The sequence below is a fragment of the Haliaeetus leucocephalus genome, unplaced genomic scaffold, assembly GCF_000737465.1.
Source record: "Haliaeetus leucocephalus isolate CR32 unplaced genomic scaffold, Haliaeetus_leucocephalus-4.0 Scaffold802, whole genome shotgun sequence".
Taxonomy (NCBI): Eukaryota; Metazoa; Chordata; class Aves; order Accipitriformes; family Accipitridae; genus Haliaeetus; species Haliaeetus leucocephalus.
In genome coordinates, this window is record NW_010973238.1 from 1,371,352 (window position 1) to 1,396,855 (window position 25,504).

Here is a 25,504-nt window from a genome sequence, read left to right on the forward strand (position 1 = left end):
TGCTTGAGCTGTACAGGGTGACATGCATCCCATCTGCTGAGCTTTATGTTCAGATGCCCTTAACTCTCAAACAGAAACACACCACCCATGCTGCACACACATAGGCACCTCTAGCTATGGCACTGAATTTCAGGGGGAGAATAGGCACAATCCCATCAGATAATTTGAGCTGGCCCATCAGAGAAGTACATTGTGCCTTTTTGTTACATCTCTTCAATCTTATGAGCCTGGGCTCTTCTCTGATTCAGGGATTCAGTTTTAGGTTTTTATAACCAGTGAGAAAACATCCCTACTTTATAAAAGGAAATGTGTCTTGTTCTCAAAAGTATCAGATTGATGGCTCATGTCAAAGGTTTTATAAGCAGGAAAAAGGCTACTGTCTTCTGTAAACCATTCCACCTGGGTACCTGTGCTGCAGGCTCTGAAAGGAAGGAGGCAGGCTGAGTCCTACTGAAACATCAAGCTCAGCTTCTCTGCAGACCAGGCAAGAAGGGCAGGTGCTAGCAAAGAGGTCTGCCTGCAAGGTAGTAACTTAGGACCTGTAGACTGATTTGAAAAAGAATGTTACCTAACAGTGCCCAGTTTCTGCTGATACTGTGCTCAAAATTGAAGGGTGACATTCCATATTTTCTTACCAAGGCCAGCTTAGAAGTTTCCCAATGCTCAAAAATTAGGAGAGTGGGTTCACATGCAGGCTCTAATTTAAGATTTTAAATCCTCTGAAAAATGGTTAGAACAGCTTTGATGCTGAGAGGCTCCTTGTGCAGTGGCATGCTTGAAGCCCGGACTGAGCAGCTGTGTGGGGGAAGGGACCAGAGCATTAAATAAAGCTACTTGTTGACTGCCTGTAAAATTGACTTCTAAAGGGTGTGCCACAGAGCACCATCCATTATCAAGTGACAGAGAGTAATTTTCAGCTACTCTGGACAATATAATAATTAAACTCTGTGTGTTCCTGTTCAGTACAGTTGGTTGTGAGTTATTCAGCTTAATATTTACAAAAAGGATAGCTCTCTCCCGTGCCACCTTAACCCTGGGCTGTTTTTCTCTTTCCTTCCAGATGCTGGAGAGCTCTTCAGTCCTTTTGTTCATTGTCTTCATCCTGCTTTTCGTTTTGCTGGTCTTTGTGGTGCTCATCAGGAAAAACGCCACTGCAGCCCTTATCTGGAATGAAATAATCCGGGAGAAAATAACCAATTTCATCATGAATCAGAGCAAAGAACAGAGGATTTTAAATTTCGTGCTGCAGAATGCAGTCCGAGGAGACCCCTGTAGTGTGCTGGACACTATAGATAAGTACTGCTCCCAGAAAGAGTGGGCCATGAATGTGGGCGATGAGAAAGGTAATTGCAGCAGGGATCAGCACTTGAAAGATCCTTCAAGACTAGCATAGTATAGGACATCTTATTGTATTCACGCGGTAACTTCCATTTGCTGCCAAAAAAAAAAATAAAGCGGCAACAGCCTTGTGGTCAGCAGAGTAGTTCTGTAAACAGTAATGCATGCTTGTGCAGATAGATATCTTTGAGGAGGGGTATCCAGTGAGTAATCCAGGAAGTCAGAGGACCAAATCTGGGTTTGTATGTTGTGTACATTGCAAGTATGTAAGCAGAGGGTGACAGTTTATGGGAAAACTATAGGGTTGTGTTATACTGCAGTTCCTATACAGGGTGGCCTTAAGGCATAATTCATTATGTTAAGTACTTTCAGATCCTTAACCAAAAGATAGTAAATTGAAAAAAGAAGTATTTTAAACTCTCTGAATTTTGTATATGCAACCATACGTTACAAGTTACCATTGAGGGGAGAAATCCTACCCATGTAGTACCCAAAAGCAGCTATCAGGCATTGTTGCTGCTTAGCAAGTAAATGTTCTTGCCTCCTAAAGGAAAATATGTGGACAAAATATCTTTTTTCTTAGCTGCATGAAAGTGACAATCTTCAAAATACTATAATGGAAAAATGTTAACATGGTCCCTTATGAATTCAACACAAAAGTACCTCTTGCTGGGAAATTGCAGGGGAAGTTTGCTTCATCTGGGATTATCATAGCTAATGAAATACAACTGTAAGCATTGTAATAAAAATGCTTCCCTGTCATGGGTACATTTTGTGAAACTAGCTCTTCTGCATACCAGGCTGGGATGCTTAGGGCAACAGAACAGTAGGTGGTGGCTGAGTAGGAATTCTTAAAGCTCTAAACTTTGATCATTTGGGATTATATTCTTAAGACTTTCACTCTGGTTTTGCTCTGACAAGATGACATTTCCTCAGATGAGAGCCATCAAAGTTAATGCATCTTTAGTGCCTAAGATTTTGAGAGTGACCACATGATCTCAAGATGCAAGCATCATCACACTATTCATAAGCAAGTGACACCCAGGAAAATATGTAATGAAATGTGTATGTACATTGAAAAATTCCATGGCTCAGTGTAAAATCCCTTCAAATACTTTTTCAGATTAGTTATCAAGTTTCTAGCCATACAAGTAAGAAGAGAGAGTTTTCTCACAAATAAACCCTTTTCTTCAGAAGGACTGAATATAGTACATTGTCATCTCTTTTGGGGAACATTTTTTTGTTGTTAACAATTGACTAATGTTTTCCATCCAAATATTTTGCAACTTTATAACTAGACTTTTATTTTTCCCTTTAAAAACAAGTATTTAGGATAAGAAATTTTGTATCAGACTGCTGCATGTAACATTTGCAACAAATATGAGCACTCAGAATTCAGGAGTTACACCTTTCACAAATATGGCCAGTTTCTGCAATAAGTTCTTGGAAAAAACACTGCGTTTTTCCCTTGTAACACTATAAATATTTTAGTTAATTCCGGCAGTTCCTTACTCAGAAAGGTTTATATTGTGAAGCTAAGATATTTTTTTTTTAGTTGAAAGTTTGCATTTTGAAACTCAGAATATCCATGATCAACTTAATCACAGATAAGCCAATTTGCGAAGGATAGAGTATATATCAACCCTTAATTTTTTAATGTCCTGAGCAACTGAGTAGTACTTGGACATTGTAAGTTTCTTGTCACTAACTTGCTCTTCTGTTTGTGAACCAGTTTGATTTTGTTAAAGTTAACCTATTTCCATTTTATTCAGGTTTAATTCTAGACAAGACAGTGGAAGAGGTCAACCCATCAGTTGCACTTGAGCTGGGAACATACTGTGGCTATTCAGCAGTTAGGATTGCTCGGCTACTGAAGGCAGGAGCTTATCTTCTCACTGTGGAGTTCAACCCAGAATTTGCTGCTATAGCTAAACAGATGATTGAGTTTGCTGGAGTACAAGATAAGGTAAATACCATTTGTCTCTGGTTGGTACGAGGAAGCAATACATAGAGAGTGGGACTTTATCTATAGAAACAACAATAATAGGTTTAAATTTGTCTTTTACTTGTCAAGCAAGTATGGCACCCTAAGTGTTTGGGAACATGCACAGTTTAACCATCAGGCTTGACAGTAGGGAAAAGCTACCAGTGTCCATGCAGAGGACCAAAGTTGTCTGCTCTTTTGTACATACAGTTCAAGTGAGCTAAATTTGTTAGCATCAGTCAGGTGTCCAAGTACGATGCAGACCCAGCTGGGAGTCATGGTAGAGTTTGAGGTTTATCAAGATGTGTGCATGACCAAAACAATCAGGGTTGTTCGCCAGAGTTCTTTGCTACGTGTGTCAGGATGAAGATTCAGAGGGGCAAGACCAGAAACGATCATATATTATCCATATCTCCTTAACATTTTGAAAGCATTTAGACTTCATCTTCCAGTTTGGTCTCTTCACTATTCACTGGTAAGTACAGTAGACAGGCCATTTGCTGAGAGCTATTTTCAAAACACATAGTGACTGTAAGAAAAATACAGACCTGGAGGGAGGCTCCGGAGTCAGTTATTTTACTTATTATAGTCACAGGACATCAGCACACACAGTTTTTCGTAAAATTAGTAATCACTGTTGCAAAACTGGTTAGATTTACTGCCATTATTGAACTACAAGACTACCCCACAGATTCCTGCTCCTGATAATCAGAAGCCTATGATTTCTGTCCAACATTTATTCATAGACATTTTATATTTTTTTTTCTTGCACCCACAGTCCTTACTAATTTAACTAGCTCCATGCCTAGTTACAGTCCCTGACCTCTCACAGCAGTACAGCTGAGGACTTCACTATGTTACCTCTCAAAAGCTAGACGAGAATATTGGTTTTCTATATATAAACTGAAAGGTTCAAATCAGTGTCAAGATTGAGTACAACAGAAAACTGAACCATAGTTTAATTTATTACAAAAGCTCACAAGAAGCAGTTGCATTATGTGCTATGGACTTCAGAGGAGATGTACTTACCCAAATCTAGTTGGTCACAATATATATACCTAAATTTTGTGCAATCTGACGTGTCTTGACTCTGTACAGTTGGTTGAGATGCAGGTATTTCCAGTCTATAATCCATCTCAGCCCAAGGCAGACATCTACAGCAGGTCAGGGGATTCATGCCTAAGAAGTGCCTGTCTATTCAACTAGACAACTCCCTTCAACATAGATGATAAAACTAGAGGAAATAAATCCCAACGTGAGATCTTCTAATGCATTTAACTTCTTGAAGAGGACCTGAAGTACTAGTGACACCTAAAATTGCATTTTCCCCATCTGATTTAATCTCCTGATCAGCTATGAGTCATAAACCAGAGAGATTTCCTTGCCATTTTTTCCCTCTGCTCACAGTATATGGCGCTTGCTTAACAAATCAGTGTGCAGCAGCTTCTTTCAGTTTAACAGTATTTATGCCAATAAACCTGTGAGGAAGATGTAATAGCCTCTGTCCTGCCTCCTCCCTCTACTGGACATACCAATTCTACATACTGTAGCCTCCAGCGTTGTTCTAAACTAACCTGTTCTCTGTATTTTTTCCTTCCCTTGGACTACAAGATACAACTGAGATGTAACTAAAAAAAGTAATTAAAAGTATTGTTTTCAACAGGAGATTCCCATGTTACCAGTAAAGAATCACATTATCCAACAGAAACAACAGGTCACTTTTTCTGCTATTATTAAAAAAAAAACAAAACCACAAAACCACCCAAACCCATATTTTGGAACGTAACTGAGTTGATTTGTCAAAAAGAAAAAAGTACACTTGATCTAGCTCTATGAAATAATTAAACTGAGGCAATATTGAGCTATAATCAGGATCACTGATGTCTAGCCACAATTTAAAATAAGCTAGAGGCATGTGCTTTTTCTTAATGGTTCACAATTCATCAGATGGATTTGCATTTCAGGTAAAACTCCTCGAAGGCCCTTCAGAGGAAATAATCCCCCAGCTGAAGAAAAAATATGAAGTGGATACTCTGGATTTTGTCTTTCTAGACCACTGGAAAGACAGGTACACACCAGACACCATCCTACTTCAGGTCAGTTTGCACAATTCCAGTCTTAAAAGTAAAGTAGCAAATGCCTTGAAGTCTGTGAGGCCTATATTCTTTATGAAGGACCTCATCCTCTGTAAAATGAAGAATGGTAGCCAAAATAGCAACCTTACAAGAAAAGAGGATTTGCGGGACAGGATCCCAAACTTTTGTCAGGGACAATTGCTAACGCTACATAGCTCAGGACTTGGCAAATACTGTTGTACCATTTTGTTTCCTGAACAAACAAGTCTGCAGTAGAAATCCCAGCTGGCAGAGTACATGGTCTGGGTCTTACACTCCCTAGAAGGAGTGTCTGCATGCATGGTCACTAACTGGAACACTTGACCCCAAAACATCCTCATCCTTGGAGCAGGTGAGACTTAGGACCTGCATATCCCAGCTCCCCCTCTCTAATTTCCTCGGTACTCCTTTTTTTGCATGGGTCTGTGGTGCCAGCAGAGCCTTTTGATGAAATCCTATTTTGGTAGCACAGCTGGGTATCACCTTTCTGGGACTCTTTAAACCACCTTATTAATTGACTGCAAAGCAACCTTTGGAGGAGTGTGGATTGCCCCAGTCAGGCACTTGCTAGGGAAGTGCTGTGCTACTCTACCTCCAGCCCTGAATGTGGAAAAATTATGCTCATTTCTTCCCAACCTGCCTTAACCATTACTGTTAGCATTACAAAACAAGTTGGCTGTAACAGCAGCAGGCAATGATAAGTGAGGTAACTACTACAGGACTTCTCAATAGGAAGGTATTTTCAAGTGTTAAATAACTGAGATTCACAACATCTGTATCTATCAACACAGCATATACAGATAGTCTCCTAGCTTTGGAGCTGCAGGCTGATAAAATTTTCTACAACTGCCTAACTATTTGTATGGAAGTGTAATTTTTCAATTATTTTCTTCACAAATAAATCCACTTTTTTTGAGGCTGCCTCTTACATTGAGAACCTGCCAACTTCTTCTTGACCCCTGCTTGAGGACTACAACATGATTTTCTCATCCAGGCTCCCCGTTTTTTTAATTTCAGCCCTGTCTTCCAGATAGCTGTTTGAAAGGAAATTTGTTTGGGGTTATGAACAGCCAGTATTGAATTTACACAGCAGTAGCTGAAGAAAATGTTCCCTCCCTACAGTTATTTTGTACCCAGAGAATGTTTTCTTTTTAACTAGCTTTGTAAGGATGACTGAGTTCTTTCCACTGGGAAGAGCTAGCGCATCCTTATCAGAGGGAGCTTAACCTTCACAACACAGCCAAAACAAACAGGTAGCTTAGTTCCATCATAGTGGTCAGTCTGATGCAACTGTGACAAAGTTGCTTTGCTTAAAAAAAAAACCACCTTAGAAATTAAGAGGAGAAAGTTGAAGAAAAGATCTCCACGTTTTCTCAGATGTTACAAACCTTCTAACGTGCAATTTTGGCATGTATTGAAATATGAATAGTGAATACGAAATATGTATATAAAATATTCAGATGAAACACATATTGAAAGTGGCCCAGACAGCATTCCTTTTCATGCACTTCTAGAAAAGCCTGACACAAAGAGCATCTGAAATCCTGATGACCAGTGGAAAATACAGCGTGTTGTCACTGGTAGGCTTCTATAAGCTATGCAACAGACCAGAGAATATTTGCCATGTCTCTGAATTGCTTCTACTGTGCTGACTGATGTTCAGTCACCAGAGGCAAGAGCAGTAAGCTAAACAGCCTCCACAGCACATTCATCAACAGGACTTCTCTAATATACCGGGAGTGACAAAAACCACCCCATGTTTTGGCTGCAACTGCTGCCTGTAAACACAGGATAACAACCAGCCTGATTAACTACAGGCTGTTTTAAAACAGCTGGTAAGTTCAGATAAGCAACTTCTACTAGACAAAAATACCAGTAAAAATTAGGTTTGTAGGTTTACTGAGGATAAACATTGCACTTGAAGTGAATCTTGCAAGTTAATTATGCCTTGTGGAAATTTGTCAGTGATCTTCATTGTGCACAAACCCTGCTTCATGCCCAGCTCCTGAACAAAGTGGCAGGAAGTTGTACAAGATTAAAGGAAGAAAAAGCACAGGAAATGTCTTTTATTCATTTAGTGGTTTTGGAGTTTGACCGAGACTACCAAAGCAGACTGGTACATGCCGGTCTCTCAGATGATGTTAAGAGCTACTGCAACATTTTAATGCAACAGTAAAGCCATTTTCAAACATTAGGCAAGAGAGCCAAAACAAAACTATCTTACTGATCATATAGACATAGTTGGAAACAATCTGAGCAGCAAACTGCACACTTCCACTGCACTTGATTTGCTATTTCAGAACCTGAATGACCCAACATGTTATCAGCATCTCTATCATTCTACTGATTGTGTTAACAGAAAAAGTCAGCTTATTAAACATGACCACAAAGGATCAGAGAGTTACTCAGCTTCTCCCTTGTCTTTTCTTCCCTCCAAATCCGTAGTACAATGGATTTTTGGATGCAGGCACTTGAGTATGACTTGGTTAACATGAAAGCACATTACATTCAAGCCAATGTCTGCTTAACAGCCACCGTGAAGCAATTTCTCTTCTTTCTAGGAATGCAACTTGCTGAGGAAGGGCTCGGTTCTTCTGGCTGACAATATCATCTTCCCAGGAGCTCCAGAATTCCTTAACTATATCCGCAACAACCCCCATTTCCAATGCACTAACTACCCATCTCATCTGGAATATATGAAAGTGGGGGATGCTATGGAAAAGGCTGTATTTTTGGGATAAAGACAGCTATTAATACTCAACCTTTGTTTTAAATAACGTAAATGCAACTGTACGGGTTAACTTGTCCATGCTTTAATTTTTTATTTTTTTTTTTTAAATTTTATTTTGGAGCCTGTAATTAAAGCAAGCGCTAGTGGAGATCATTGTAGGCCAGGTGGAAACCAAGGTCAGGAGTAAGTAGGGTAACTGCTCAAAGGTCTGTTCCATTGTTTCACATAATTCAGCAAACCCAAGGTGATGCACATTGCCTTGCTTTGACCAACACATCATTGAACAACACACTGTCATTTTGAGCTCAGACCCAAACAACCACAGTTTGGGCTTAGGGTAGGGTGGAGAAAGTCGCTGCAGCTTCTGAAGACTTGTGTCCCCAAGCTAAATTGAATAATCATTATCAAGAGTGGATAAAAGCATGCATGTTGCAAGAAAAGACCATTTCAGGAGCCCTGATTTTGCAAAATTACTAGCATGCCACTTAATGCAGTGAAGGCTCCTATGGTTATATCAGACATATTTTTGCATATTTACTGCAGAAGTTAATCATCTCTATGCGAGAGAAAAGGGCACGCACTGAAAGAAGACTGACCCGTATATGATGAGAAAATAAAACAGAATTTTGCAGAAGATGAACAAATAAAATTATTAATCTGCCCATGCAGAGGTAAGGAAAACTGAAGTAGTAAATAGATTAAAATAAACACAGTAACAGACAGATAACAAAAGGAGCAGGCTCTTTCAAAAAAATCCACCAAAAATACATAATACCAGAGACCTTGAGAAAATGCTGTTTATCCCCTCATATTTACTCACCTCTCATTATGTTGTATATACATAGCGTGTGCTTTTTAGGGGCAGGGCAAGCTGCTTACTCTGAAGTACTATGTATGTTTAAGATGCTGTATAAAAATAAAGACCAGAGAATGGGTTTTGCCAGGTGGGTCCTACACAACCCGGTTAACCTCAGTGGTGTTAGCACTATGTGAATACTGAGGGTTGTCACTGAGAAGATACAAAGCCAAATCTGAAGTCTCTAACTCACCTGAACAATGCAAAAATCCACTGGCATTTCCTGGCATGTCCTGCTGTGATTATATAATGAGACAATGGTTGCATTTATAAATAAAAACTAAAAAACAATAGAGCAGGCACATGACTTCCTTTGTTTCCCATAAATTCTGCACTGCACATGGGATTTCCAGCCTTGGAACAGCCACAGAAAGATCCAACAGCTAAAAATCAGAGTGAAAATCAGGGATAACCATTCTCATCCTTCCCATTATGAAGTCTTTCAGACCTGTTAATCAGCTTCTTCCTTTTATAGCCCACCTTACTGAAGTGATATCTACCCTGGCCTGTGTGCTGCAAAAAATCCACCACTAGACACCAATAAAGAGCGTAACAGAGAATTGCCGCACAGTATAAAAGAAAACTAGAAGAGGCTAAGGTGACAGAGTCAGTTTAGAAATGGACCAAGCAAACCATGGTGACCCAGCCAGCTTGTAATGTGTGCATTTCACAGGGATATGAGAAGGCAACGTTATCAGAGTTTAACAATTTAAACTGTGTCACATTGAGAAAGACACAAGATTTACTGTACTGAATTAGATTATGCAGAAGCAGCCCTTGTGACTCTGTTGTGCTGTCCTGCATAGGAGCAGACCCTGAGTTCTAACACTTCCATCCCACACTGTGAGTCAATGATTTATTCTGTAAGCTTGCTTAGTAGCAATTTTTGCAAAATTTGCAAAAGAAAGTGATCTTCAAGTCCATTTACTGGCATACACATGCTTCTAGAGCACACTGGAGAATTGGGATACATACAGTTGACCAGAATTTTTTTCTATACACCTAAAGGTCATGACTCCAAAGAATCCTCTTTTGTTTCTAGTTTTAAACACCTTTGTACCTAAGCAGACACTCCTGCCATTGCAGGGCACTTAGCACATACTGATAAACAAGCCAAAGTCTCAGATACATGCTGAAGGATGCGTAAGGTAAACAGGTAGACTGTTTTGCACTTTACAACAGAGGATCAGAAAAATACATTCCTACTGCTAGTTAATGTCCAACATTACTGTCCAAGAGACTGTCAAGAAAATTAAGGAAGGAGGGAACCTGTAGAGTTAGCGTGAATATTTCAAAAGATGCATTAGTGAATAATGCATGTATAATATACGTGCAAATGTAACAGCCACCTTTTAGTATAAAAAAAGGTATTTTAGTTCATTAGAAAGGATCTCCCACATGGCAAATTGTAAAAATAAACACAGTATGCATATTATCAGATTATTTACAGAATTCTATATGCAAGAAAATTTCTTCCACTTGACCACGCTTCTGAAATGCTCTTAATTACTGGTGGCAAGGGATGAAAAGGAAAAAGCCTGACTCAGTTTGCATGACTGACAATTAGAAAAAAAGGCTTTTGGTCAGTTGAGCAAATATGATCTGGAGTCACTGACACGTAAATGTGAAATCTCCCAGGGAGGAGAGTTACTTTTCAAAATAAAGTCATGCTTTGAATTCTGGGAAAAGCAGAAGGTTGACAACAGATCTTCTAATTCAAATATATTCTAAAAACCTACTGAGTATTACCGCAACATCGGCCTATTGCAATTAGAAAACACAACCTATTCTTGCACAAAACAGGTATGGAACTGTGCATCCAGAAGCATGTGTTCAAAGACTGCCCACTGAGACCGTACCACTGATAGAAAGCTCCCAATGGAAAGAACTCCCATAAAACACACAGCTTTCAGCAAATTCTCATAACTGTCACAAATGGTTGATCCCGCCAAATACTGGTAATTGAGATGTATTCTCCAAATGACAGCTACTCTCTAGGTTGTCTTAGTGATTCAGGCAACACGTGAAAGCGAGGTCTGGTTTCTGCCAGAGCCTCTCTGTAACCTCAAAGGGACATGATGTTGTATTTCAAAACATCAAACTGATTCTTTAAATCAGTGTACAAGAGAGAAGGAGGATTTATGAGGAAGTCAAATGCAGCACTAGTCCCTTTCGCTTCCTAATTCAATACCAAATTGAGCATAACAGCACTCATGTAGCAATCCTTACAGCAGAAATTACTCATCAGAGCAAACAGCAGTCATCATATGTTTGTACAGGAGCTAGTGCTTCCTCCCACTGGTATGAGAAAGTGAAGAGCACCCCACTGAAGAATTTTGAGCAATGAGTCAAACATTAGATGCAGTGAAGAGAACATACAGAAACCCCTACAATAGCAGCAAGGGAGAGACCACTGAGATCCCAACTCTCCCACCAAATATGACATCACCACGGCAGCGATACGTGCTTATTTGGTTAAGTAGTCAAATCAATTAGGAATCAGTTATAAGGTAACTTAGGAATAACAGCTAAGTATGTTTGCTGTGCACACACACTAAAAGTATAGTAAAAGAGTTTTAGTCTTTACCTCTGTCTCTACAGCTGTTAATGGTCCCACTATAAAACAACTTCCCATTGTAAAAAATCCCGGCGGCTTGTACCAGAATGAGATTCTGCCATTGCTGTGCTTCAGCACCTTCACAGTAGACACTGGGAAGAGACCCATGAGGACACAATATTCCCCCAAGACGCTCCTGAAACCTGAAACAGATGAGGGCTATGATATTTCTTGCCTGTTGTTACCAGGTTAACCTTTCACCTGCAGGACTCGATGCTTCCATTTGCCCAACCTGTGATAAGCTGGAAATGAAATCACTTTGACAGCTATAAAAGGTCAGGTGTAGAAACAACATATTTGTTTTAGCTCAGTACCTTACCTACAGCATCTGCTATTCATTGCCATATTAGTGCATCCACAAAGAAAAAAAATCAGATTCCTCATTGCAGTGGAACACCGATGATACCTAGGAGCAAGACACTAAACCCAGGAGCCCACATCTTACCACAGCACTTGTGAAACTAGATCCTCCAGCTGCAAGAACAGAATCCGATGATTTTACAAAACTCCTGGGGACATTCAGGACATAAGAAATAAGGAGGGAAGGCAAGCTGAAGATGACCTTCCAAGTGCTGTTTGCAACCATTTGCAAGTAGATGGAACCTCAGAGTGCTGCGAATTCCTGTGAATCAGGAATTAACGTATGGCAAACTCTGTTACTAGCAATGATTCATCAACCTTTCACTCACAGAAAACTTGACCTCCGCTCTATCTGTAAGACCTTGCAGAACACTCAAGATTTACTGGTTTTTGTCATGCTTCACAAAGGCATAACAGTAAGTATGATGTGTTTAGGTGCATTAGTCTCCCTACTGATCTTATCAACACAGATGAATGTGCCAGGGAGAGGCAGTTCTCAAGAGAATTAAGATCTGTCAGTAACTAGCTGTTACTTGAAATACATGGTTGACTTTTCAAGTATTCGGATTTTTCTCCCCCACACAGCAACAATTGTAAATTATTTGGCACATGCCCAAAATAACAATTTCTCATGTCAACCAAACCTCATACATCGCTACAATAAGCATAAAGATTTTCTGTTATTCTTACACACTTATATTTATGAGAATACTTGCACACATTTCAGAAATGTGAAATCTTTGTAAAGTTACATGGATTTTATGACTAAATTGGGAAAGGTTAATAACTTCCCAAATGGAAAAGTCATCAGCAAATTAGGCTTGTGGTCTCAAATGTGCAGGCCTTTGAACAGCGACGCAGATGTCTTTCCCACAGAAATATGCTTGTATATTAAAAAGAAAAAAAAACAACCATGATCTGCAGTCCTTACAGGACTCTGTGCTACAACTCCAGCATATGGCAATGAATCAAAATTTTTCAGCTATACTAGTTTAAAGGATAGTCCAATTGCCCTCATTACCACTGACCTTTTACTAACACCAAATGCTGACCTGAGCTAGGGTTGAATAATCCCCTGCCACAGAAAACTGCTGTTTCAAAGCCAAAGAATATTTTGAGATAGCTGATGTAACAAAAAGATAACCAATGGCACGTGTATTCTTTCCAGGCATGGTTTATTGAAAACACACCAAATTGTTATCCTACATACCTGGTTTCTAACAAGCATTCTACTTGTCTGCATTATGGAAAGATCCTATAATAATAATACATTCTGTCACGGTAACATTTGTTCTATGAAAAGCATAATCCACCTTTTTTTTCCTCTCCATACTTGTAAAATCAAACCATTCTAAGTGTTTCAGTTTATAGTACAGTGTAAATACAATGCAAAATCCCACCAGTCTAAACTACAGAGAGAATGTTGAGCAATATTACAGAAAACACATTGTTGATTTTTTTTTTTTATTCTCCTACCATGAAAATTTTAAGGCACATGATAGTTACAAACACATTAGCTACTAATTACCAGTAAGCTTCTTAGTCTAGTTATTTTGTTTTTCTGAACAGTAAGAACCAGATTGGCAGGCCTTGTAGTATCTGCGCTATCTTCCTCCTCACCTTGGACTTCAGAACATCCTACCCTGACGTAAAACTTAAGACAGAAAAAAAAAGGTTCATAATACCTTCCCCTTAAATGCACTAGATTAGTTACGGTACCAATAAATCACAGAACTTCTCTGTCAAAGATAAGGAAACACCAGATTTTAGGGGCATCAAACCCCCCACCAAATCTGAAATTTTGCGAGAAACTATGCCTATATAAACACCTTCAAAAACTGTGAGAGCATGACTCCACCCCAACAGCACAAAAATGCTGGCTGAAGCATTGGCACACTGCAGTTTTCACGGAGTGGGCAGCTGGACAGCAGAAGAGGCTATCACCACTCTAACGTGCCCCATTTGGCTTCTGAAACTTTGCTTACTTGAAGAGTTTAAGATGTGCGCCTCTCACACGTAGCTGAGCCTATATGCTCAACTTTAAGGCAAGTAACAGAAGGTAACTCACCACCTTCAATTTCATGGAACTACTCCAGGACTGAAAACTGCTTTGCCCAGCATAAGCCTTGCATGCTAGAAAGCATTACTGTAAATTACTCCTCAGAGTTGGCAAGAACTTACTCATCTGCTGTAACAAACATGCCGCCCCCTGCTTTCTTGATGTGTCACTTAGAGCAAGTGAGTTCTGAGTCCCCAAGTCAGTCCCTTTTGTGGTGTCTTGGCAACAGAGACAAGATTTGCTTTCCTGATACAGATGCATTCAGAATTGGCATGTCTGAGTGCACAAGAGTCTAACTAGGATAGGCAGGTGTTTTGCCCAGAAGACTCTGAAGATCAGGACCTATGGCTGCCCAAGCTGTTCCCTGGGAAGCATTTCAAGCTGGCAACACATCTTGAGTTGTCAAGTTACGCTTATGGCTAAGCTGCTACTTAACTCCAAGACAGAAACAAAATGTCCTAAAGCCTTGCCTTTCCACTCTCCTCCTCAGATTCTGCAGACAGACAGATCAACCTGGGAAGCTGTAAGCACAAGTACAATTGCTCACACACTCAACAGCCAAACTTGATGCTTCTCCAGGGGAGTCTTGACACACAGTGTTTTTTAAACGTCCACAGCTTAGTGAAGATGCTTGGGAGATGTGCAAACCACCTCCCTGGGAAGAAAGTTCTGCAGTAATTACTTGCCATCAGAAGTCTCCCTCTCCCCCTACGTTATCTCAGCCCTCACTGGGCCAACAAATTTCCTCCTCCTCTTTAGCAGGAGTCTTGCAACACCATCGCTTCTTTCCACAACCATCTCTCCCACTAGAACTTCTGCAGGTAGAAATCTCTCCTACCCCAGCCCTTTGCAGGCAGATTCCCTCCAGTTTTCACAGTGGAGCCAACAGGAAAAGAGGAGGTCACGTACCTGAGCCCTAAAAAGCACTGCCTGCCTTTTAGCAGGAGACTCTAGACCGTACTGCAGCTTTAGTCACGCACACTGCCACTTGCCCTCCTTTACATACAGTCCCTGCTGCCAAAATACAACAATTACGGGTTCATCCACCCACATCCCAGAATAGCTCAAACAGCCAGTCACACTTGTGCCAACAAGGGGAGAGGTAACGGCAGGTGTGGGCACACATCCCACCAGCGCTTTCCACAAGTGAGCTTGTGGTCATAGATAAAAAGGACATTAAATCACCAGACCTGGTTCAAAGTATCTTGCTTTGGACTTCAGCTGGTGGGCTGATAATGCAAGGCGATAATCTCACATGGAAGTGACCCCCCAATCCATTCTCCATTCTCAATATCCAAACAACAGTTTGGTGAGAAGAAAAAACCACAGTAATGTAAATGATGGGTTATTGCTACATACTTGGGAATTCATTGTTATTGTAAGGCATGGGAAGGGCAGGGGCAAGACATGGGATCCCCAGGGGAAGTCTTGGCCCATGGACTTGGGATTTGACTTCTTGATATACCATCCTTTGCTTTTCTGTAGCAATAAACCATGTTGTCAGCTCACAGCTACGCTGGCTGCCATGAACACTTACCCCCAGGAAAGCAAAGAACAGTTTGGTACAATGACCCTGGGTGGCCAATGCCATCTAACCTGACAGGGAGGTTTGCTTATCACAGGATGCAGTTTAAATACGAAAAGGACTTTTGGGGGCAAAGTGGGATAGGGTCTGAATTTGCTTCTCAAATACTCCTCGGTGTCGTTAACCCACTAATGACAGAGACCAAAGTAGATTCCAATCCAGATTTTGAGTGTCCCTGTAGTGTCCCACTGAGAGCCATGGGATATCTGGCATAGGAGGTCATGGACATGATTGGCCCCTAGTCACTTCACTTCCCCTTTCCTGCAGTCTTCTCTGTTAACCTCTTGCTGGCTTTGAAATACCTGTACAATAACTAAATCACAAAGTCTTAGCAGAAACTCCTTTCAACAGTCAGGTCTTTATTTTAAGTGAACTTTTGCTCAGACTCCTTTGGTAAATATATGGTTTGAAGTAGATCAGGGACAGACTGACAGCACGGCCCTTCTCTTACACTGTTCTAATCAGCTACAAAGCAGGTTCCATTGCTATTACTGAACATTTTTAAAAAAATCCTTTCATATACAAAAAGAATACACCAAGTACATAACCAAAAGTGATATAAAACTCTTCTGTGTAGCTTGGTTAAAAGGGTCTCCGCGTATTGGCAGAACAAGTATGAAAAGAGCACCATTGATATAATATACAGTCAGACTATGTATCTGGTTTCATTGCCACACTTTATGTCTACACATAGAGAGACACTGCCCCGACACAGATAATCACAGATGTATCTCTTTGCTTCCCTTGATCCGCTGAGCATCTTTGGCCCAATAGGACTCTCATGCACGTGAAAAAACAAATCTTTGCTATCTTAATTTGCTCCAAACAACTTCACCTTCCCCAGGATCCAGAAGTGACCACTGCAACGTACGTGGAAGATGAGGGTCAAAAAGGGAGGGTGCGAAGGAGCACATGTATCATCCAAATCACTGACAGCTTCTGGCATCGGTCTTTTTCCCTGAATCAACAAAGGCTTCCCTCTCCTGCAAACTACTTTACATGGTTTTGTTAACCTATCCTCTGCACAACAATATATATATATAGATATATAGATTTTTTTATTTATTTATATATATGTATTCATGTCAAATTTTTAATATACTCAAGAAGATACAAAGCTCTTGGTACTTGCCTTTTTTTTTTTAAGTTTTAAATTTTTTTTTTACAAAAATTTTAGATGTTTACTATTACAGTAATATTTTGGGGGAGGTGAGGTTGTTGGATATTTCCCCTTTTTAATTACAAAGGAAACGGCAGGCACTGAAAACTGCAAATGATGTTTGCTAGATTCAAAATGTGCTTTCCAGTCACACCGTTTTTAGGAGCTTGTTTAAAACTAAGCATGGCAATCAAAGAACAGTGGCAACCAAATAAAATCAGCAAAAGTCCACTGATGCTACTAGTGACACATTTGCTTCCTATTCTCATCTGCTGCCCTCCCTTGACCAATGCCTGGAGAAAATCAGTGATCTGAAGTCATTTAGTTCATGGCATTACCAGATACCATATATGCAGAGTATGTTCTCATGAGGTAAAAATTCCCCCTTACACAAAGCAGGCCTTGGCATCTTAGAGGAGAACCGTTGCACATGGGTGATTTTCACACCAAATGAAATATGTAATCTCAAAATAAAACCAAAGGAACACAGAAATCATGATGATGATTTAAAAAATGCCAAACCAGTTCCCTTTGTGGCATTTTTCATCAGGATCTATAGCCCAAAGCAAACATGGATCCAACAGTGATAAATCTACCATCAAATATAAGTGACAGACCCATCTAAAATTTATAGTGTGTTCAAAATAAGACATCCTACGAAAAAGCTCCTATTTTTTTTCCAATGTGTTAACAGCTATGGCAAAAGAAATTGTTAATCATCATCAATGCAACACTGGTACATTTAAAATGTAAAAGCTCCTTATTGCAATCTTTGAGAACAAGAAAATAAAAAGCCAGCCAACTCCATTTCTCAGCATAGATTTCTGAACCAGGGACACTGAAATCTTCAATAAACTGCTTTTCAATATCTGGAAATAAAAACAGCCATTACAGAATTCAAAAGGCAGAAGTATTGTACACCAGATTATAATGATAATATAGCACTGTGATTGATATAGCTTACTCTAAAAGCAGATTATACAGCTCGCATCAATTTTGTCATCCACTCTCCAGTTCATTTGACCAGCATTTAATCGTTTTTGTTCTGCATTTTCTCCCTTCATTGAAATCCAAAAACCCCACTCAACATTCCTGCACTTTCTGTGAAAATAATAAAGAAAACCTAAACATTTTTCAAAAGCCTTTAAAAATGTTAGATTCACAGTTCAAAAGACATCCCCCAAAACAAAAAACAAAACAATGAGCCCCAAACCAGAAAAGTGCTATTATCTTCATGGCTACACCTACGATATTATTTCAAATATTCTGCAGTTTCTCTTTCCCTTGTGAAGCTGTCTTCTTTGCTGCCGCATAACCTTCACTTCTGATACTTGGCACCATTCACACGTAAGAGTCACCTAAGAACATGCGGCCAGCTAGATAGAAGCTTGGATTCTCTTTTCTTGCTTGCTTTCTTCTTGCAGGAGTGGGAGGGAGGGGGAGGTGGTGGCTACTTCTGGTGGGAATGTAACTGAGTTAAAAAGCAAATTGTCTCTCTGTAAGGCATGGTGCTCCAGGGTTGGCAATGGCAGTCAGTTGTGTTTTCTCCCCACATCCTCCTAGAATCTGCAGCCTGGTCAATGATGCAGCGCCCTCCAAATCTGAATGGCAGTGGTGACTGATGAGATCCTCTGTGTCGATTCAATGTTTGTTTCTCCCCCTCAATTAAAAAAAAAGTGGTTGGACTCTAGCCCTGCAAAATAAAGTCAAAACTGATTAATAGCAGCAAGTAACATGACCTCGGTGATCTCCATCACCCAGTGGTAGGACAGTGACTGGAAACGCCAACCTATCCCCAATATGTGGGTTCCTTGAAGGGTATGACTGGGAGAAAACAAGCGCGGACCACATTTTTCAAAGTCTGTACCCCACCTGTAAGCCTTCACTGCTCAGAGGAAGAGTGCAGGAGTGAAGCATATGGGCACTACGCACATATGTTTATCCCTGCCCTTTGGCTGGGCCAAGAAGGCTGACCACGCAGCGCTCACCAGCTGTGGGAAGCCAATGGTGCCAGGGTCTGCTCCATGGCTATATAAGAGTACCTGGCAGTGCTGAAAGACTGCTCTGGGGAGGTGCTTCCAACCCAGGAACAGAAACAATCTGTAAACACTTAGCACTTATACTAGACTCTTAAATGAAGGAGGAGGGTGGAAAAAAAACCAATCCCCCCCCCCCCAAAAAAAAAAGTACTGGAGTTTTCTCTCCCACTAATGCAAGTGTTTTCCATGTAAAATTATGGGAGCAAATGATGTTTCGGAACTTGGGCCTTAAAGGCCTATTGCCCACTCTGATGGGAAAGTTGCCCAGTGCCTTCACAATAGTCACTAAGACTTTCCTTTAGTCATAGCCAGGGGCACAAAACCTGCTGTTCAAAACGTAGCATCACATCTGATGGAGTGCCAGAAGGTATAACCGAGGTAGAGGGCTGTCTTGCAAGACAGCAGGAAACAGATTAGCAGTGGCAGGAGCAAAGAAAGGCCAGTGACATTACTGAGGAACTTGGCACATGGCAAAGGCAGAGAACTAGAGAGCAACAAAAAGGCACCTTTCTTTAACAACAGAAAAAAAAAAAGGAACTGAGAAGTGAGAGTTGTGGGTCAATGTTTATTGTGTAACCAAAATCATCTCTCCTTGCAAAGTAACTTGTGTACAGCCAGCAGCTTTCCTGCAGATGGGCAGGGCTGTGTAATTCATGGGAACCTCAAGGGACATCCATAAATAGTCAAGGGTATGCTTTTCCTTAAGTCTCAGGCTAATCCTTATAATGAGCATAGAGGGGAAAAGAATGGTTGGAAGCAGGAACATACTATTCAAATTCATTCCCATGGCCTAACAGCAGAAATCTTTCACATCTCAGCTGACAACCAATCATTCATGATATTAATTTTCTGTCTGGTTATTTGACAGGTTGTTTTTTAATCAAACAATGGTGTTTGATTACATTTCATTAAAGATACACTGAATAATACAAGCACCACTTTTTTTCAAATGCATTTTCATTTGTCTGAAAGGACCCAGTTAGCAGTTAGCCTTGAACAGATTCCACAGTGATACAGATCATGCAGGAGACAAGTTAATCACTAACACCAATTACCATTAAAAGGACCTACCATGCATGCAAATTAGACCCAGGAGTCAACAGGCTGGGGTTTAATGTCACGGGCATCCACCAGATTCACCGAAGCCCTGTTACTCCTGTTAATGTTTTTCCTATTTGTGTCATTCTGCAGCACAGGGTGAGGAGTTAAAGGCAAAACAGAGCGGATTAATCAAACAAAACCACCAAACAAGTCAGCTTGAAGGAGCACAAGGGAAAATTAGTGATAGAGAAAGAAACAAGATCAGCAAAGGCACAATACTGACAAAAGCATCTGTAACAGCCAAAAGGCTGCACTTCCCTGCCATCATTATTCACAATTTTCAGCCTCTCTTGAGCCTCAGAGCCATGGTTATCAAACAATTCACAAGCCAGAAGACCCCACAGATATATTTGTTTCACAGCATAGTGAGAGGGATGAGTAGCAGCTACTCAGCTCTGCTCAACTGAGGGCATGGCAGTGCATATGTTTGATGTGTACAGCAGGCTGAATTCAGGTTACCCTCTGTCCTGAAAACCAAGACGCAGCACAGACCTTAGAAGACACATTGTGGAGTGAAATGTTTTCTCTCTTTTTCTCATGAAAGCAAAGCAGCTAACTCACTGAACTCTAGGTTGTGCTTCACTTCAGACATACACTGGAGTTTGGACTGCTTGATGTGATTTTTAGGGTTGTATTGGACCACTTTAATGAATTTTGAATGGCAAAAATAACAACTGTTTTGTTCTTTCCTGCCTTAGTCTATTTTCCTTAGAAAGACATTTTCTGTCAAGCTCCTATTGATCAACATTCTTATGTCACTTAGCGGCTCCATTCCCACTGCATCCTTGCAAAACATATTAGAACTGTGATGAGGGAACTAGAAAGTTTATTTCGTTGACTCTGTTTCAAGCAGGGCCATCTCTTGCCACATTGGAGCAGGGGATCACACTGCATGACTTCAGTAATCAGCTCAGTTTTATCAGTTCCAAAAACAGATGAAGAAGCACAACCACCTCTGCCAGAAAGTCTAGCTGGGCAGCCTCCAAGAGGGTGCAGCCACACCCAGAACTGGCAAACTGAAGAGAGTGATCTGTGCTTAAAAAAAGGTCCAGCTGGATTGAAACCATTCTCCAGGGTATACCTTCAGGGAAAGGCAAAAGACAGCAAGAAATGCATGACCAGGCAAGTTAATACAGGCAGACTGATGCAGCAGGACATCTTCCCAAGTCATGATCTACAGAAGTATTTTTCTCCAAATCACATTTTTATTTCCCTTGTTCAATAATAGTGGGTTTTCCTTTCAATTGACTGAAGTTTAATTGTTTCCACTCAACATGAATCACCTGGATTTTCTGATACTACCAGGAACATGCTGAAGGTTATTAAGGACAGCCTTCTGCAGACGAACAATAGTGTTTCCTACCACTGACTTGTTTCAATGAATCCTCCTCTTCCTCCCCTTCCTCCTTGAAATTACTTCCCCAGGGAAAACACAAACTTATTTTGAGGCGAGGTAGAACTGATGGCCACCACATTAATCAACTTTTTAAAAGGTCTGCTGAAAAGGTACAGCAATGCAACAGAAATTACACAGAGCCTACTAAGCCACATTTGCACACAACCCACAATACAAAGAGCTTTGTTAATTAAGATTTTTTTTTTTTTAAATTAGGAAGTTGTCTATATTTGTTTTTAGAAGGCACATATGTAACTATGCATGTCTCTCCCTTCCTCTCCATCTCCTTGGCCCATGCCCATAGTCCACCATCAGGACTGTGAATGAGTGTTGCAGAAACAAATACTGTTCACCCTGCTGCTGTACACAGACTCACAAGATCACACCTACTTCTCATGGTGAAAACAATAAAGCTGCGTGACAGTTTGAAGCGACTATTTTCAGAACAAAGGCTGAGCACAGTTATACACTTTATGGATAGGGAATACTGCCTGGACAAGGGTGACAGAACAAACACTTCCTATTTTTACAACCTCCCCATTTACAAGAATACAGTGATTGCCTGCACTTGCTCCTGCACTGGAAAACAGCATTTTGTTTTTGTTTCTAGTTAGCCAAGTGCTAAGTTACAAAATAGTGCCTTCATCTGGGGGAAAAAAAAACCCAAACCCACCACCAAAAAACTCCAGCCCTTAACAGCCCCCTGTAACATATTTCATGCTGAGGACACCAGGCTTCCTTTCTTTTAAAGGCATTAACTAGCATTCAGCATTAAGAGGAAGCTCACTTTTAAAGGTTCTTTCTCCGAGGCATCCCCTGTGTTATCACTGGTCTTGTATTTGCGCTCCTTGTCCCGGTGATCGATGGTGGAGTACCCATCTGAGGAGAAATAACATGACAGTCAGGCATGAAGCACAAATAAGAGCAGGAACGGAGCTGATGCAAGCAGAATTCTTCAGCAAAGAAACAGGAATATAAACCATCAGAACCCAAAGATGCTGGCAGCCTGCTTTTCACATGTGCTCCAGCTCTGAAATTTCATTTTTACCAGCTTAAAACAAAACAGAAAAGCCCTCTTTTTATATCACTGCCAGATGCTGGCACTCATTAGCTAGCAGCACTGTTTTCATCCCAGCCTGCTGCACTTTTTAGCGTGCCCAAGGAAAGCAGCAAGTTGTCATCTCACGCCCTGTGGCTAATGAGCTTCAAATTCAGCCCAAAGCTTGTGTTCCTTGCTTAGCAGCCTGATTAATTGGCTGTGTTCATTCTCTGAATGCTCTGCAGCATGTTCCCACTCTTGCTGAGCCTGACTACTAGCAGGACATGACAATAATTTGGAAGAATCCCCTTCAGAGCACTGAGAAAAAGGGCTTGTTGAGTTGGAAGAAATCTTGATGCAAACCCTGCTGTGCTTGGACTGTCTTTCATTACAAAGTAGCACCTCTTGGTGCTTTTTCTCCTGACAACTAAGAAACAATATGAAACCAAGATGAATACAAGGAAGAAAAGTGTGAGAGGGTTTTATAAGAAAATGCCTCTAATTATTTCAGAACCTTTACTTTGAATCATTGTCAGCCAATGCAAATCTTAATTTATTTTCCTGATGCATCAAATTTCCCTCATTATCAGTGACAAATAGATCCTCTCCTGCTCTGTTTTGGCAGCATTGTGATCTGGAGTAAATGACACTCAAATTTATAGCTCTCTGTAGGCTTTTGTTTTTCCCTATGTAATTGATGGATCATTAATGTTTTCATGTCCTGTCAAACTGGGTTCTTAGAATACCACAAAAAGGTTTTACATAAACTATCAAAATGCTCCTCTCTTGGTTTATTACTTGCCTGCAACAGGTCAAGTCAGTCATATTTTTTGTGCGGTTCCCATGGCATAAAAGAGGCACTGTTTGCCCACGTAACAAAAACACACACAGCTAGAGAGACTTGTACCAAACGCAGTCGCAGGGCAGGGCCCTAAATGATGTTTATGCTGGCCACTGACAGGTTAGTTTTAAGAGCTGTAGTTTTCCTTTATATCACATGAATCAAAGAGCACACAGACCTGCAACAAGCACCTGAAGTAGTGTATGTTTATGACATCATGGATAGTAACAGATCATTTAACCATGCTGCCTAAAAATACCTGAAGAATTTTGGAGTTGTACATGTAGTACACAGATCTTGAAGCATGAAAATAATTGTCACACAGAGCTTTACTTACAATTATTTGTTGACAATGAAGATGCCTAACATTCTTGGCTATTCCTTTCAAACAAAAAAGAAAAAAAAAAAACTTAAAGCCTACCAGCTGCATCCAGCTACCCAGCCAGCATTTGTGGAGGAACACATGACCAATAATTCTCTTTCAAATGACAGGCATGAATACTGCTAGTAAGTCATATCCTAATCTAAAGATTCGTCATTTATTTAGAAGTAAATAGTTTACATAGGTATGTATTTAAATGATGGAAACATACCGACCCCCCCCCCCCCAAAAAAATCAAACAACTAAGCAGTAGCTTTTTACAATCTAATATTAATTATACTCACAATGATGTAATGGATCACTTTGCATTTCTGTAGTGCCATTATCATGGGTGATCCACAAATATTTTTTAAAAGAATTGCTAAGGTACAAAGGAAACCTTTAACCTACGCCCAGAAAGCAACAGCTACTAAGTGAAGTATGGCAACTATGATACTTTCCAGGGAGCAAGGTCAGAAGTAAGGACTGTAATCACAAAAAATTAAAAGCACAACAGATCTTTAATACTACTAAAAAATTAAAAAAACATGCTTAGCCAGGACAGCAGCAACAGGAAGATCAAGCTTTTGCACAGTGGCAGTAATCTAACAATGAAGAACAGTCAAGAACTTTGTTCTTCATATCTAAGCTCCAACATATTTTGCAATTCATACTGTCAGCCCACTCTTGTGTGGTCTGCAGGCTAACAGTGCCACACACATCAGCACTAATGGATTATGTGTTTCTAAAAACCACACGCTGTGCTATGACTCTGTCAAGATGAGCAGCAGCAGAGATAAGAAGTTCATGATTTGATCTAAAAATGAGAAATATCTTGAAGGAGTCTGCATCAGAGAAGTAATACGTCAGTGCCCCACGAGCCACAGATCTCCAAAGAAATTAGAAAGTACTGCTTCTCCCACGTTTCACGTTCATTGTAAAAAGTGATCAAAATTAACTCTGTTTCTGTGGCATAAAGGAGACCTACACAGATCTTGCAGATCTTACTGTTCCAAGGTATAAATGCATTATTCTAATACAATCCAACGTAGAGACAAAAGTTACTTCGGTCAACAGAGGCACATTCCATTTTTGGCTTGTTTATTCCTCCCTCTCAACTTTCTGCTTGTTGTCTTCTGTATTGCTTCACCGAGTATCTCCCATTCGCTCTGCAGCAACATTTTTATGTCCTCACACATTACAGGACCAAATGCCTGCTCACTGTCTGTCCAGTTGTGCCCTCACGCAGCTCTCATCTTATAAAGATCAAATCTCTGGACCCATCAGAAAGGAGGAGGAGGAGAAAGGAAAAGTTATGCCTGAAGATGGGCCCACAGGACAGGGGCATCTGAACTATTTGTCTCTAGTCTGAACAATTCCCAGCTCACAGATGCTCTTGTCTGACTGGCTGTAGGTTAATTGAGGCACAGGTACAGTTTTAGAGAACTCACAAATTTGGCATACAGCCTCAAGGATCACAGTTCTGCTGCTTCTACAGACAGCTCAGGGTCACAGCCACCCTCAGGCAGCACCGTGACAACAAGCATTGATGATCTTCAGATTACTCGGTGCAGAGCCACTTGTCTGGAGCTGATGAAGTCTGACAGACCTGAGCTATCTCTGCACTGGGCTGTCAAGCGCATCCCACAGTAACTCATAAAACATGTTTTCTTCCATCTCCCAGGACATCCACGCTCTACCCAGGCCTTTCTATTGCTCCAGACAACAGGAACCTGACTGGTCTAGTACTGCCAGCTGATGGGGAATGTATCTTTCTGCCTCCCTAGCCACACTGACAGTCAATTAATTTCCTTTACAGAGGATGACCCCCACAGCATTAGCAAACAAGCTGAGATACCAATAGCAATTTTCTTTTAGCGATCTTGAAAAAGAGTCAACATGGGTTAACAGTAAAGGCCCCGGC

The 25,504-nt window shown here is 40.6% G+C and overlaps 2 protein-coding genes across 9 annotated transcripts in view; one reads left to right on the plus strand and one right to left on the minus strand.

Moving 5' to 3' along the window:
* Positions 1-16,761, plus strand: part of COMT (catechol-O-methyltransferase) — a 30,558-nt gene extending 13,797 nt beyond the window's left edge. For all 7 annotated transcript variants that reach the window (XM_010581666.1, XM_010581669.1, XM_010581667.1 and 4 more), the window contains 4 exons: positions 1,061-1,343; positions 3,111-3,304; positions 5,287-5,418; positions 7,998-16,761. In XM_010581666.1, coding sequence (XP_010579968.1) covers positions 1,061-1,343; positions 3,111-3,304; positions 5,287-5,418; positions 7,998-8,177 — 789 coding nt within the window. In that variant the 3' untranslated portion in view covers positions 8,178-16,761. The remainder of the gene's footprint in view (positions 1-1,060; positions 1,344-3,110; positions 3,305-5,286; positions 5,419-7,997) is intronic.
* Positions 16,762-16,808: 47 nt separating this feature from the next.
* ARVCF (armadillo repeat gene deleted in velocardiofacial syndrome) overlaps positions 16,809-25,504 on the minus strand; it is a 169,037-nt gene continuing 160,341 nt past the window's right edge. Inside the window, exons 15-17 of one of the 2 annotated variants that reach the window (XM_010581676.1) lie at positions 22,127-22,218; positions 19,914-20,027; positions 16,809-18,496 (exon numbers count right to left, since the gene is read on the minus strand). In XM_010581676.1, coding sequence (XP_010579978.1) covers positions 19,926-20,027; positions 22,127-22,218 — 194 coding nt within the window. In that variant the 3' untranslated portion in view covers positions 16,809-18,496; positions 19,914-19,925. The remainder of the gene's footprint in view (positions 18,497-19,913; positions 20,028-22,126; positions 22,219-25,504) is intronic. The other variant, XM_010581675.1, reaches the window with a different exon arrangement.